The 15,874-nt window shown below is 42.4% G+C and overlaps 2 protein-coding genes and 1 pseudogene across 2 annotated transcripts in view; all 3 read left to right on the top strand.

Annotated features, from left to right (window-relative positions):
- The window catches only part of LOC108304741 (nucleolin-like), a 20,929-nt gene extending 9,856 nt beyond the window's left edge, over nt 1–11,073 (top strand). Inside the window, exons 3-8 of the mRNA XM_037738765.1 lie at nt 350–503; nt 2,353–2,494; nt 4,341–4,465; nt 5,078–5,109; nt 5,511–5,602; nt 10,826–11,073. Of these exons, the coding sequence (XP_037594693.1) occupies nt 350–503; nt 2,353–2,494; nt 4,341–4,465; nt 5,078–5,109; nt 5,511–5,602; nt 10,826–10,964 (684 nt within the window). The 3' untranslated portion in view covers nt 10,965–11,073. The remainder of the gene's footprint in view (nt 1–349; nt 504–2,352; nt 2,495–4,340; nt 4,466–5,077; nt 5,110–5,510; nt 5,603–10,825) is intronic.
- Nucleotides 6,790–6,886, top strand: LOC119471355 (annotated as a pseudogene).
- Nucleotides 11,074–15,056: 3,983 nt separating the features above from the next.
- On the top strand, nt 15,057–15,874 carry LOC108304742 (60S ribosomal protein L7-like). Its single transcript, XM_037738719.1, has one exon. The coding sequence runs from the start codon at nt 15,073–15,075 to the stop codon at nt 15,808–15,810; it is 738 nt and encodes a 245-aa protein (XP_037594647.1). The 5' UTR covers nt 15,057–15,072; the 3' UTR covers nt 15,811–15,874.

A 15,874-nucleotide genomic window follows, 5' to 3' on the forward strand; every position in this document is an offset into this window, starting at 1 on the left:
GAGACAGGGTTTTACCATGTCTCTACTAAAAGGCCAGGCTGGTCTTGAACTCCTTGCCTCAGGTGATCTGCTCACCTCTGCCTCCCAAGTGTTGGGATTACAGGGATGAGCCACTGTGCCCAGCCTTCTTTTTTGTCTTTAGACAAGCATGCCAGGTGATTGGGGTGCTGGAAGGCTTTTGACTACATTTTTTTTTTTTAAGAGAAATTCATCCTAGAGAGTTGAAATAGTTGTTAACTTACATGCCCGACCCGAATCTTGCACTTAGTGACTGTGCAGTGTGATTGCAGCCTCATGAGGAGGCATCTTTTCATTGCTGCTGTTTGTCCTCCACGTTCTTGTCCCTTAGAAGAACGGCAGGAAGAATGCTACTGCCCCAGGAAAGAAAGTAGGGGAGGAGAAGTCTCTGGCTCCTGTGTTTGCTGAGAAGCTAATATCACCAAGCAGGAGGGGAGCCAAGCTCAAGGACCATGAGAGCTACCAGGAGAATGAAGACAGGAACAGTGAGTTGGACCAAGATGAGGACTTCTCCAGGGGGTTCTTGGTGAGTGTGAGTTAGAGACAAGCTGCTGTGCATGCCATTCTACAGCATTTGGGGAGAGGTTCTGTTAATAATCCATCCCTCTAAAAACTGCGTTGGCAATCCCTGGCTGATTCTTCAGGATGGGCTTCATTGATGGGGAGTCTCAGTGGATGTTTGACCTTTGCTGTCTACCTGACCAAAGTCAGAGGTTTTCTTTTTCTTTCTTTTATTTTTTTGAGACAGAGTCTTTCTCTGTCAGCCAGACTGGAGTGCAGTGGCATGGTGCTCCGCCTCCCAAGTTCAAGTGATTCTCCTGCTTCAGCCTACTAAGTACCTGGGATTACAGGCACACGCCACCACATCAGCTAATTTTTGCGTTTTCAGTAGAGACGGGATTTCACCATGTTGGCCAAACCTTGAACTCCTGACCTGAAGTGATCCATCTGCCTTGGCTTCCCAAGGTGCTGGGATTACAGGCATGAGCCACCGTGCCTGGCCCAGAAGTTTTCTCTTTGAATACTATACATTGATGAGTTCTGTCTTTGTGCTTATGAGCCACACAGATGCCATCTCAGATTTAATTTTCAGTGATTTTTTTCTGTCTTGATGGAGTCTATGTAACATTTAAAATACTGTGGCTACTAAAGAGTAATTCTTACTGTAGTTATTAAAATGCAAGAACAAATCATTTAAAATTATTTCATAATAAAGTTAAAATGAGGCTGGGCATAGTGGCTCATACCTGTATTCCCAGCACTTCGGGAGGCCAGGAGTTCAAGAGCAGCCTGGGCAACATGGAGAGACCTGATCTCTACAAGAAATTAATAAATTAGCCAGGTGTGTTGGCACACGCCTATAATCCCAGCTACTTGGTAGGCCGAGGTGGGAGGATGGATTGAGCCAGGAGATTGAGGCCACGGTGAGCCATGATCTTACCACTGCACTCTAGCCTGTGTAACATAAATGAGACCCTATCTCAAAGTAAAAAGTTAAAGTGACTGAATTTTTTTCTTAGATTTTTGTATACAGCCAGATATAAAAAACCAATTGTTCTCTGAAAGGAGAATTTATCATTCTTAACTAGTCTGTGTAATAGTAATTAATTACTGTTAATTAGGTGGCTTTCCTTGTGATTCTAGGAGGGTAAAAATAAAGCTGGGACCAAAGGTAGGAAAGACCTTCCCATGAGGACTGAAGATGATGAACAGGATGATGACTGGCAGTGACAAAGGCAGTGAGGAGGAGGAGGAGGAAGGTCGCATGACCTGGATCAGCACTGTTAAGCAGTGTGGCCAGCATCAGGGAATGCTAGTTGTAAGTGAAGCCCATCAGAAGGGGCTGTTGCATTTCCTGTATGAATTTAAATAACTTTCTTATTAATTTATAAATGCTTTTAAAAGTACCCTGACCAGACTCAACTGATGAGTCTTGTCACAATTAAGTGTAGCTTTGGAATGATGTTTGTGGGTAGTATAAAAGTTTCCGGAAAGCAGATGATTGATTGCAAATGCAGTGTTCTGGCTTTCACCCACAGAACCTATCAGAGAAACACCTGATAAACGAAGGCAGGAAATGGCCAATCAGAAAAATTCCCGTGGAACCAAAAACCAGAAATTGGAAGGTAACTTATTGGCCGTGGTTTAAAGAACAAGAGATGCATGGAGAATGTCATGTTGGCAGAAACTTAGTCTCTGTTAGCCCAGACGAGCAACAGTGAGATTTGCTACAGAAGCTTGGTGTTATAATAAGCCACAATCTTTAATGGATTTTCTTTTAGTGCTACTTTTTCTGAACTGAGTTCTTTTTTTTTTTTAAACATTTTTGTGTAGCAGCTGAACCACTTGTAGCTTTCAAACTGTTTGTTGGAAACCTGAATTTCAACAAAACTGTTGCTGAACTACAGTCTGGTCTCAGTGAATTTTTTGCTAAAAATGATCTTGAGGTTGTTGGTGTCAGGGTTGCCTTGTTCAGGTAAATACCAATAAATTAAGAAGGTTTTTTAAGAGCTTATCAGCCCAGCACTTGATGTTCGTGGAGAATTGAGGAGTTCCAGTAGCTTTATGCTACTTCATCGTGGCTCGTAGGCTGCTGTCTTCTCAGGTCCTTTTGTTGCCTGCTCTTCACCCTTTGGTGGGATTTTACCTCAGTCATTTGCAGTTCAAAATGAATGTTTAAAATCCTTCAATGGCTCATGCTTGGTAAATCTGTTATATTTAACTTTGCTACCTATTTTCTCAACCAAAATATTAAAATAATCCCAAGATCTTCCAAGTCTTAGAGACAGGGTCTCGCTGTTTTACCCAGGCAGGTCTCAAACTCCTGGGCTCAAGTGATCCTTCCATCTCACCCTCCCAAAGTGGTGGACTTACAGGTATGAGCCACTGTGCCCTGCCTGTTTTTTAAAAATTCAAAAAATTATTATTATTGAGACAGTTTCACTCCATCACCCAGGCTAGAGTGCAGTCATGTGGTCTCAGCTTACTGCAGCCTCTGCCTTCCAGGTTCAAGCAATTCTGCCTCAGCCTCCTAAGTAGTTAGGATTACAGGCGCCTGCCACCATGCCCGGCTAATTTTTATATTTTTAGTAGAGACAGGGTTTAGCCATGTTGGCCAGGCCGGTCCTGAACTCCTGGTCTCAAGTGATACGCTTGCCTCAGTCTCCGGAGTGCTGGGATTGCAAGTGTAAGCCACTGCACCTGGCCAAAAATAAATAAATAAATAAATAATTTTTTTGGAAACAGGGTCTCATTCCGTTGCCCAGGCTGGAGTGCAGTAGTATTATCATGGCTCACTGCAACTTCTGCCTCCCACCTCAGCCTTCTGAGTAGCCGGGACTGCAGGCACACATCACCACACCTTTTTTGTACACATAGGGTTTAGCCGTGTTGCCCAGGCTGATCTCAAACTCCTGAGCTCAAGCAGTCCTCCCACCTCAGCCTCCCAAAGTGCTGGGATAACAGGTATGAACCCCTGCGCCCAAGCAAAATTTGTAAATTCAAGCCATATTTTCTATAGCTTTTGGTTAAATTTTGTTAGTTGTTAAGCTGAAAACTAATAGAGATGTCAGTAGGCAAACTCTGCACTGATTCTCAGCCCTTGCTCTAGAACGAAATCTCTCTATTGACGTTCTGGGCTAGACAATTTTTTTTTTTTTTTTTTTTGAGACAGGATCTGGCTCTGTCACCTTGGCTGGAGTGCAGTGATGCAATCTTGGCTCACTGCAACCTCTGCCCCCCAGCTCAAGCCATCTTCCCACATCAGCCTCCCAAGTAGCTGGGACCACAGACATGTACCACTATGCCCAGCTAATTTTTTTTTTTTTTAATTTTCTGTGGAAACAGGGTTTCACCATGTTGACCAGGCTGGTCTCCAACTCCTGAGCCCAGGCAATCTGCCCGCCTTGGCCTCCCACAGTGGTGGGATTGCAGACATGAGCCACCACACCGGGTCTGGGCTGGGCAATTCTACGTAGTGGTGGCTGTCCAGTTCATCGTGTTTAGCAACCTCCCTGAATTCTACCCATTAGATACTAGATGCTTCCCCATTTGTAACAGCCAAAAATGTCTCTAGACATTGTCAAACTTGCCTCCCCCACCCCACCCCCCGGGGTGAGAACTACTTCTCCATAGTTATTTCACAGTACTGACTGCCAGTTTGTAGAGCCTTGGTTTTAAATTGTAAATTAGGCAGCTGCTTGTGACTTAGTAGTGCTAATTTCTGTTCCAACAGCTAGTGTGATTAGCTAACCAGAGGCATACACTCTTCATCTTACCTATGTATGCTTTTTCCTTTTCCCTTTTTTTCTACATCTCTGTAGGAGATTTGGTTATGTGAATTTTAAATCTGTTGATGATCAGGAAAAAGCCCTGGAACTTAGTGATACAAAAATCCTTGGGTATGAAATTAAATTTAAGAAACCAAAGGGAAAGAAAACAAAGGTATGCAAACAAGGCAATTTGTTCAAAGGTATCGATGTATCTAGAAGATTCTGGGTCAGGCAGAAATATCACATTCTTTCTAATTTGGTGCAAGTAATCCTCAGTTTCTGATGAGCCACCTGCCTCCGTTGCACGCTGCCCTCCCTTCTGTGCTCGCGATGCACGGCCTACCTTTCTCTGTCATAACGTTCTTTCCAGGACTCAGTCCCTGGCTACTTGAAACCCATCCAGTCCCAGCTTAAATATCGCTTCCTCAGATCAGAAAACTCTTTCCTTACCCCCACACTAGGGTAAGTCTTCTCTACTAGACTTCCTCATTGCCCCTTTTACTTGTCCGTCCTGGCACACATCAAGGTGTATAATTATGTGACTATTCATTTACTTGTCTTTTCTCCAACAAAAACACATTCCTGAGAGCAGAGGCCAAGTCCATGTTTTCACAGCAAGCATGTAGCACAGGCCCTAGCCTAGAGTATGTATTCAAATATTTATTAAACGAACGAAGATGTATTGTTTCCACTTTGCAACTCTTTGAGGGGTATTTTTTCTATCGTAGGGGATTTTTAATGTTTACTAAATCTGAACTCACCAGAAATATTCTTTTGTTTTTATGTAGATCAAAATGCCAAAACACTTTTGATCAAGAACGTGTCTGGGCCGGGCGCGGTGGCTCAAGCCTGTAATCCCAGCACTTTGGGAGGCCGAGGCGGGTGGATCACGAGGTCAAGAGATCGAGACCATCCTGGTCAACACGGTGAAACCCCGTCTCTACTAAAAATACAAAAAATTAGCTGGGCATGGTGGCGCGTGCCTGTAATCCCAGCTACTCAGGAGGCTGAGGCAAGAGAATTGCCTGAACCCAGGAGGCGGAGGTTGCGGTGAGCCGAGATCGCGCCATTGCACTCCAGCCTGGGTAACATGAGTGAAACTCTGTCTCCAGCCTGGATAACAAGAGTGAAACTCCGTCTCCAGCCTGGATAACAAGAGTGAAACTCCGTCTCCAGCCTGGATAACAAGAGTGAAACTCCGTCTCAAAAAAAAAAAAGAATGTGTCTGACAGAGTCACTCAACATGAATTAAAAGAAGTGTTTCAGGATGCTTTTCAAATCAGATTAGTGAGCAAGGCTGGGATGAATAAAAGGTATGTTTTGTACCTTGTACTGAATAAGAATGTAAGTCTGCTGGATACAAACATAATGGAATTTCCTTACATTCTCTCAAATCTCTATGTCTGATTTTAGAGAAGGGAAGAGTAGTTACCCAGCTTTCTGCCAGTAGGCATAAAAAATCGAAGGAGACATCATAAAGGGACAGCCAAAACTTCTAGAAAACTGTAGTGGTGCTATAGAGATATAGAGACTTACTCTGCTACCAAGTACAGGATTGAAGATTAGAACTTATTCGTAGATTATGTACATTTATTCTTCTCTTTCCAGGGCTGACTCCACTAGAATAACATGCTAGGTAACTTGCTTGGACAGGTGCCAAAATAGAACATGGAACTGTTATGTTTATGTTGTAACCAATGAGTGAAACACTGTCCTTAGGTATCTAGGCTTTGGTAGAGTAAGAGTGAATATGGTGAAATTAGAGGGGTGGAGTATAATATGTTTTGAAGGGATTGTCATTGAGGTGGAAATTGAATATTGTTTTCTTTTTTTCCTTTTTTGAGATGGAGTTTCATTATTGTTGCCTAGGCTAGAGTGTAGTGGTGAGGGTCTCAGCTCACTGCAGCCTCCGCCTCCCGTGTTCAAACGATTCTCATGCCTCAGCCTCCCAGGTAGCTGGGATTACAGGTACCCGCTACCACATCGGCTACTTTTTTTTTGTATTTTTAATAGAGACAGTGTTTCGCCATATTGGCCAGGCTGGTCTTGAACTCCTGACCTCAGGTGATCCACCCGCCTCGGCCTCCGAAAGTGTTGGGATTACAGGCGTGAGCCATTGCACCCAGCCTGAATATTGGTTTTATAGTTACTTTTGAGCTAAATGTGTTGGTGTAGGTGAACTCTAAAATAATCTGTAGCAGTGTGTTCTGATGAAGCTAATCTCTAGAAAGGATACTACAGATCTAACAAGCCTAAGATAGAACTATATATGTTGACCTGGAAAGCTATGATAAATATAGGAAAACAAATCTCAAAGAATAAATTCCAAATTGTTAGCAGTGTTTGCCAGGAGGAGATTTGGGAGCATTCTGCTTGTTGTCTCTGGAAAACAAGCAAACACATTTCTGCCAAAAGCTATATAATTTATTAAGGTTTAATTAGGTTTTAATTAAATATTTTTATATCTTTATAATCATTTCTGTACATGGAGAATTATTGTATCACTTCTCAGCCTTTTGGCTAAGGTCAAGTGTAGTATCTGTTCTTCAATTTAATATCTGATATGTCCTAAATTAAAAGCAAAAGAAAGAATTATTGTAAAGGGGAGATAAGAGAAGCCAGAGAATCCATGGCCATGTGAAATAAAGCATAGTACCTATGCCAGAAAAGAGTGTGGTGCATTAGCTTTAAGAATCTGACTCAGGGTCGGGCGCGGTGGCTCAAGCCTGTAATCCCAGCACTTTGGGAGGCCGAGGCGGGTGGATCACGAGGTCAAGAGATCGAGACCATCCTGGTCAACATGGTGAAACCCCGCCTCTACTAAAAATACAAAAAATTAGCTGGGCATGGTGGTGGGCACCTGCAATACCAGCTACTCAGGAGGTCAAGGCAGGAGAATCATTTGAACCCAGGAGTTGTAGATTGTAGTGAGCCGAGATTGCGCCGTTGCACTTCAGCCTGGGCAACAAGAGCGAAACTCTGTGTCAAAAAAAAAGAGAGAGAGAGAGATGTTCTTTGCCAGGAATCACCGCAGTTTCCTGCTTCAACAGTGCTTGGATGGAACCCAGCGCTCGTTCCCCACCCTGGCCAGCCACCAATAGTCAGCCTTCCGTCACCTCCACACTGCGCCCTTGGACCGCCTGAAGGCCCCCGCTGCCACTCCAGCACCACGCAGCCACCGCCGCCACTGCCACAACCACCTCTCCTTACCCGCCACCATGATGACCGCGTCCCCCTTGCAGGTGCTCCAGAACTATCCCCAGGACTCAGAGAACACCATCAATTGCCAGATAACCTGGAGCTCTATGCCTCCTATGTCTACCTGTCCATGTCTTACTACTTTGACCGTGATGATGCGGCTTTGAAGAACTTTGCCAGATACTCTTCACCAATCTCATGAGGAGAGGCAACATGCTGAGAAACTGATGAAGCTGCAGAACCAATGAGGTGGCCAAATCTTCCTTCAGGATATCAGGAAACCAGACAATGATGACCGGGAGAGTGGGCTGAATGCGATGGAGTATGAATTACATTTGGAAAAAAATATGAATCAGTCACTACTGGAACTGCACAAACTGGCCACTGACAAAAATGACCCCATTTGTGTGACTTCATTGAGAGACATTACCTGAATCAGCAGGTGACATCCATCAAACAATTGGGTGACCACGTGACCAACTTGGGCAAGATGGAAGCACCCCAGTCTGACTTGGCAGAATATCTCTTTGACAAGCACTCCCTGGGAGACAATGATAACGAAAGCTAAGCCTTAGGCTGATTTCCCCATAGCCATGGGGTGACTTTCCTGGTAACCATAGCAGTGCATGCATGTTGGGGTTTCCTTTACCTTTTCTATAAGTTGTACCAAAACATCCACTTAAGTTCTTTGTACCATTCCTTCAAATAAAGAAATTTGGTACCCCCACCAAAAAAAAGAAAAAAAATTTCCTTTTAAACATAGGAAAACTACTCATCCTCATTCATAGTAAGAGGATTGCAAATGAAATCTACACTGAGATACAACTTTTTACCTCTCAGGTAGTCACAGATCAAAAGGTTTATTAACACAGTGGAAAAGAGGGTAAAAAAAACTGGCATGCTCGCCAGACGTAGTGGCTCATGCCTGTAATCCCAGTACTTTAGGAGGCTGAGGCAGGCAGATCACCTGAGGTCGAGAGTTCAATACCAACCTGACCAACACAGAGAAACCCCGTTTCTACTAAAAATACAAAAATTAGCTGGGCATGGTGGCACATGCCTGTAATCCCAGCTACTCGGGAGACTGAGGCAGAAGGATCGCTTGAACCCAGGAGGCAGAGCTTGCAGTGAGCCGCGATTGCGCTGTTGCACTCCAGCCTGAGCAACAAGAGCAAAACTCAGTCTTAAAAAAAAAAAAAAGTGGCATGCTCATACTTTGTTATTGGAAGTGAAATTGGAGAAATTTCTATGGAGATTAGGTACTTAGCTCTATCTGTTAAAGTTATAGTTGCAAATACCATTTTATCTTGCTCCTCCTAAGAATTTATAATCTCAGACAAGTGTGAAATAATGTATTGCAAAGTTGTTTGATGCAAGATTAGAATTAACCTGAATATCAAGCAACAGGTGGTTAAAATTGTCTGGCAGATCCATAAGATATTATTCTATATAGCTATAAAAAGGAGTGAAATCACATTTTGTGTAGTGATGGGAAATAATTTCCAGGATACATTATTAAGTGAAAAAAGACAGTATAGAACAGTGTGTATAGTATTCTGCCTTTTATGTAAAAATATAACGGAGAACACACTGTACACAAAAAATTACTCAACATGGATCAAAGACCTAAATGTAAAAGCTAAAACATAAAATTCTTAGAAGAAAACACAGCAATAAAACTTTGTGCACAAGTGATTAAAGAAAATTGAGAAATTGGGCTTAATCAAAATTAAAAATGGTTGTGTTTCAAACACCATTTTTAAAAAGTCAAAGAAAATCTATAGACTGGCTGGGCACAGTGGCTCACACCTGTAATCCCAGAACTTTGGGAGGTCAAGATGGGTGAATCATGAGGTCAAGAGATCGAGACCATCCTGGCCAACATGGTGAAACTCTGTCTCTACTAAAAATACAAAAATTAGCTAGGCGTGGTGGCATGCGCCTGTAGTCCCAGATGCTCAGGAGGCTGAGGCAGGAGAATCGCTTGAACCTAGGAGGCGGAGGTTGCAGTAAGCTGAGATCGTGCCATTGTCCTCCAGCCTGGCAACAGAGCAAGACTCTGTCTCAAAAAATAAAAAATAAAAATACCAAATTAGCTGGGCGTGGTGGTGTGTGCCTGTAATCTCAGCTAATTGGGAGACGGAGGCAGAAGAATCACTTGAACCTTGGAGGTGGAGGTTGCAGTGAGCCAAGATTGCCCCATTGCACTCCAGCTTGGGCAACAAGAGTGAAACTCAGTCTCAAAAAAAAAAAAAAAAAAAAGAAAAAATCTATAGACTGAAAGAAAATATTTGTAAATCATATATCCGACAAGGGACTTGTGTCCAAATATATGAAGAACTCATATTTTAATTCAATAAAAAGGCAACCCAGTTAAGAAATGGGCAAGGGATTTGAATGAACATTTCTCCAAACAAGGCACATGAATGGCCAGTAAGCACATGGAAAGATGCTCACCATTTGTTGTTAGGGAAACGTAAATCAAAACCGTGATGTGTTATACTTCACATTCATTAGAATGGCTGTAACAAAGAAGGTAAACAGTCACAAGTGTTGACAAGGATGTGGAAAAGTTGGAGCCCTCATATGTTGCTGGTGGGAATGTAAAATAATATAGTTGCTTTGGAAAAGTTGGACAGTTTCTGCAAATGTTAAACATAGAGTTGCCATATGGTCCAGCAATTCTCTTAAGTATCTACCTCAAAGAAATGAAAACACATGTTCACACTTTTCTACAAATGTTCATGTCAGCATTATTTAATAGTCAAAAAGTAGAAATGACCCCAAAATTCTATCAGTTGATGGATTGATAAAGTATGGTATGTCCTTCCATATATGACATGTCCAGGATAGCCAGATCTTTACAGACTGAACTAGAGCAGTAGTTGCTTGTGGCTGGGAGTGAGAATGGGTTGGGGGGAATGAGGAGTGACTACTGATGGGTACTTTTGGGGACAATAAAAATGTTCCAAAGTTAGTTTACAACGATGATTGTACAGTTGTGTAAATATATTAGAAACTATTGTAAACTTTAAATAGGTGAATATTATGATATGTTAATTATATCAAGCTTTTTAAGAAAAATTGTGTATGTGTATACATTTGTTTTTATATATACCTAATGTTTCCTGTATGGTAGAAATTGGGTGGCCTGGAATAGGAATATAAGGAAGACTACACCATATCCTTTGTTTGTTTTTTTCATTTTTCTACATGATCAAAACCATATCCTTTTCTACTTTTTGGATTTTGAATCTTGTATATTTCTGATTCAGAAGACAGATAACAGATTGTGGCCCTAAATGCTGACTGTTTTCTCCCTCATCTCATCCCCACAATTGCGGGATTGCATATATTGAATTCAAGTCACAAGCTGAGGCAGGGAGAGCCTTGGAAGCAAAGCAGGGAACTGAGGTTGATGGGCTTGCCATAGTTCTGGACCATATTGGAGAGAAAAGCCAGGGCCAAAAAAAATAGAGATTGAAAGAACAGCACTTGGAGAGTCTCGTGAGTGGTCCCAGAGCTCTGTGGATTGAGAGTTACCAGGGTTGTCGAAGGGGGGTCCCAAGGGAGGGGCTGGTATGAGTTTAAGGGCACTCAGCACTTTATCTTTTTTTATTATTTTGAGACAGGGTCTCACTCCCTTCACCCACACAGGAGTGTGGTGGCACAGTCACCACAGTCTCAACTTCCTGGGCTCAGGTGATCCTCCCACCTCAGCCTCCCAAGTAGTTGGGATGGGAGGGCCACTCAGCCCTTCAAAATGCAGTTTCCTCTGTATTGAAAGTGAATCATTCTCATAATTACATTAAACTGATTAATATTGTCCTAGTTAACTGTAACCCGATGTCTGCAAAAGAAATGGCCCTTTGAAATCCATCAGTTGGCCAGGCATGGTGGCTCATGCCTGTTATCCCAGCACTTTGGGAGGCCAAGGTAGGTGGATCATTTGAGCCAGGATAAGACCGGCCTGGTCAACATGGCAAAACTCTGTCTCTGCAAAAAATACAAAAATTTGCCAGGCGTGATGGTGCATGCCTGTAATCCCAGCTACTTGAGAGGCTGAGGTGGGAGGATGGCTTGAGCCTGGAAGATGGAGGTTGCAGTGAGCCGAGATCACACCACTGCACTCCAGCCTGGGCAACAGAGCTGGACCTTGTCTCAAAAAAAAAAAAAAAAAGAAACCCATCAGTTTATTTTTTCTTTTTGGTCACTCTCCTGGATTCTGTTTGAATAAGTTCTTATATCTGTGGTTTCAGAATTAGATATTTAATTCTCTTCAGATATTAATTTTCTTCAAGTAGTGTTTTTGCAGGTTTAAACCAATGACCCCAATCCAGTGCCCTGAATTTGCCTAATCTGATCAGCAGACTGTTGCTTACAGAGTAACAGACAATTGAATTTGTTATGAGTATTTCAAAAGTCAAGAAATTTCACATAAAACCCTGGGTTTCCAGCTTCTTTTGATAGAACAAAAAATCTGGCCAGGTGAGGTGGCTCACACTTGTAATACCAGTACTTTGGGAGGCTGAGGTGGGTGGATCGCTTGCACTTGATCACAAGTGCAACATGGAGAGACTCCCATCTGTACAAAAATAAAATAAAATAATTGGGGTGTGGTGGTGCGTACCTGTAGTCCCAGCTAAGTCAAGAGGCTGAGGTGGGAAGATTGCCTGAACCCGGGAGTTTGAGGCTACAGTGAGCCATGCTGGTGCCACTGCACTTCAGCCTAGGCGCCAGAGCGAGACCCTATCTATCACGAAAAAAAAAAAAAAGAAAATCTGGTGGCACGGTGGCTGCATTCCCACATGGCAGCAGTTGGCTGGCGATGAGAAGTAGCTGCTTCCTCTTAGGTGTGGCCTTTGCCCTTGTTTGCTGGTAACCCCCACAGTTCCTGAGGGAAAACAGCAGTGGTGCGGAAACTTACACTTTTAAACATAGAGTTAATACCTTTTTCTTGGAAAATAACACTTTTTTCTTATAGTAAAGATGACATGGCTGGGCACGGTGGCTCATGCCTATAATCCCAGTACTGTGGGAAGCTGAGACAGGCGGATCATGAGGTCAGGAGTTCGAGACCAGCCTGTTTAATGGTGAAACCCAGTCTCTACTAAAAATACAAAAATTAGCTGGGCTTGTTGGTTCACGCCTGTAATCCCAGCTACTTGGGAGGCTGAGGCAGAAGAATTGCTTGAACCCAGGAGGCAGAGGTTGCAGTGAGCCGAGATCACACTATTGCACTCTAGCCTGGGTGACAGAGTGAAACTTTGTCTTGGGGAAAAGAAAAGAAGATGACATTTTAATATTTCTTATGCATTTGTCTCTTTCACAAGTGCAAAGACAAAGTACAGAACAAGACAACCACACTGTTCAAGAAAAGTGAGAGAAGCCTATTTTATTTGTGGAGGTAAAGAATGTCCCTACATGTTTAATATGCAAACAAAGTCTTTCTGTGTCAAAAGAGCAAACCCTAAGACACCACTATGAAACAAACCATAGCAGGAACCATGAGGAATATACAGAAAAGATGAGTGACAAAAAAACCTAATGAACTGACAAAAAGACAGACTTCAACATGATTTGCTTTTGAATGTGAATAAAATAGGTGATGCTGCTATGAAGTATAGTTATATATATTTTTGTTGTTGTTGTTGTTGTCTGTTTTTTGTTTTTTGGGACGGAGTTTCGCTCTTGTTACCCAGGCTGGAGTGCAATGGCGCGATCTCGGCTCACCGCAACCTCCGTCTCCTGGGTTCAGGCAATTCTCCTGCCTCAGCCTCCTGAGTAGCTGGGATTACAGGCACGCGCCACCATGCCCAGCTAATTTTTTGTAGTTTTAGTAGAGACGGGGTTTCACCATGTTGACCAGGATGGTCTCGATCTCTTGACCTCGTGATCCACCCGCCTCGGCCTCCCAAAGTGCTGGGATTACAGGCTTGAGCCACCGCGCCCGGCCTGATATTTTGTATTTTTAGTAGAGATGGGGTTTCACCATGTTGACCAGGATGGTCTCGATCTCTTGATCTCGTGATCCACCCACCTCGGCCACCCAAAGTGCTGGGATTACAGGCTTGAGCCACCGTGCCCAGCCCTATAGTTATATATTAAATGAGAAAATTGCCTGGGCATCAAAACCTTTTACAGATGGGGAGTTTAAAAAGGATGTTTGTTGAGTGCAGCAGAAATTATGTGCCCTGAACAGAGACAAGCATTGGCAAATAGAAGACTACCTGGTAATGTTGTTGCTCAGCATGTTAATGATATGGCTGAAAACTTACAGGACAAGTTTCAAGAAAAAGTGAAATCATTTGTGGCTTTCTCTATTGCAACTCATGAGAGTGTTGATATAAATAATGTTCCCCAGTTGGCTGTGTTCATTCATGATGCTGATGAAACTTTTGATGTGACTGAAGAACTTTTAAATATGGTACCCATAACAGGCACAGCATCAGGAAATGACATATTTTTATGTGTTGATAAAAGTCTTAAAAAATTTAATGTAGACTGGTCAAAATTAGTAAGTGTTAGCACAGATGGTAATTCTGCAATGGTTGGTGTTAAACAACTTGTTACAAAACTGAAATCTAAGGTGGCAGGGCTTTGCAAAAGCACAGAACTTAAGTCTGTGCATGGCCTCATTCTCCAGGAATCACTTTGTGCTAAAAAGTTAAAAATGGATCATGTCATGGACATAGTAATTTGCAGCATAATCTGGATACCTTCCCATGGCTCAAACCACAGAAAGTTCAACACTTTTTTCAGTGAGTTAGACGCACAATGTCAAAACCTGTTCTACAACATGGAAGTGAAGTGGCTGAGGCGTGGTATGGTACTAAAGCAGTTTTTTGAACTGTTGGAAGAAATTGACTTTTTCGTGTCTTCTAAAGGAAAATCTGTGCCTCAGCTCACTAGCAAAAATTGGGTCAAATACTTAGCCTTTTTGATTGACATTACAGCACATCTGAATACATTGGATATTTCTCTGCAAAGGCATTCACAAGTGGTTACACAAATGTATGATTCAATTCACTCATTCCTAGCAAAACTGTGTCTTTGGGAAACTCATTTGACAAGGAACAGTCTGGCCCACTCCCTTACACTGAAATTAGTTTCTGAAAAAAAGTGATGGCCTGAACTATATTCTAAAAATTAAAGCGCTGAAGACTGAATTCCAAAAATGATTCTCTGATATCAGTTCTTTATGAAAAGGAGCTGATATTGTTCAGTTTACCTTTCTTGATTAATCATGTGAATGAAGAGCTGCAAATGGAAGTTACTGAATTGCAGTCAACACTGTACTGAAAACTAAATATGATGATGTGGGGATCCCAGAATTCTATGGATCCCTGGGGAATGGTTACCCTAAATATAAAAACCATTGTGCAAAGATTCTGTCCATGTTTGGAAGTACCTATGTTTATGAGCAGTTATTTTCTATTATGAAACTAAATAAAACTAAATTTTGGTCCCAATTAGGAAAGATGAATTCTCTGCTGCACGTGGCTATACAAGATTTACAACCTGACGTTGATTGATACCTTGGGGCATAAGAAAGGAATGTTAGCCTCTTTTTCCGGCTGGAACCATGGAGGGTGTAGAAGAGAAGAAGAAGAAGGTTCCTGTTGTGCCGGAAACCCTTAAGAAAAAGCGAAGGAATTTCGCAGAGCTGAAGATTAAGCGCCTGAGAAAGAAGTTTGCCCAAAAGATGCTTCGAAAGGCAAGGAGGAAGCTTATCTATGAAAAAGCGAAGCATTATCACAAGGAATATAGGCAGATGTACAGAACTGAAATTCGAATGGTGAGGATGGCAAGGAAAGCTGGCAACTTCTATGTACCTGCAGAACCCAAACTGGCGTTTGTCATCAGGATCAGAGGTATCAACGGTGTGAGCCCAAAGGTCCGAAAGGTGTTGCAGCTTCTTCACCTTCGTGAAATCTTCAATGGAACCTTTGTGAAGCTCAACAAGGCTTCAATTAACATGCTAAGGATTGTACAGCAGCCATATATTGCATGGGGGTATCCAAATCTGAAGTCAGTAAATGAACTAATCTACAAACGTGGTTATGGCAAAATCAAAAAGAAGCGAATTGCTTTGACAGATAACGCTGTGATTGCTCGATCTCTTGGAAAATACAGCATCATCTGCATGGAGGATCTGATTCATGAGATCTATACTGTTGGAAAACGCTTCAAAGAAGCAAATAACTTCCTGTGGCCCTTTAAATTATCTTCTCCACGGGGCGGAATGAAGAAAAAGACCACCCATTTTGTAGAAGGTGGAGATGCAGGCAGGATCAGATCAACAGGCTTATTAGAAGAATGAACTAAGGTGTCTCCCATGATTATTTTTCTAAGCTGGTCAGTTAATAAACAGTACCTGCTGTCAA

Source organism: Cebus imitator, unplaced genomic scaffold (genome assembly GCF_001604975.1).
Source record: "Cebus imitator isolate Cc_AM_T3 unplaced genomic scaffold, Cebus_imitator-1.0 Scaffold57, whole genome shotgun sequence".
NCBI lineage: Eukaryota > Metazoa > Chordata > Mammalia > Primates > Cebidae > Cebus > Cebus imitator.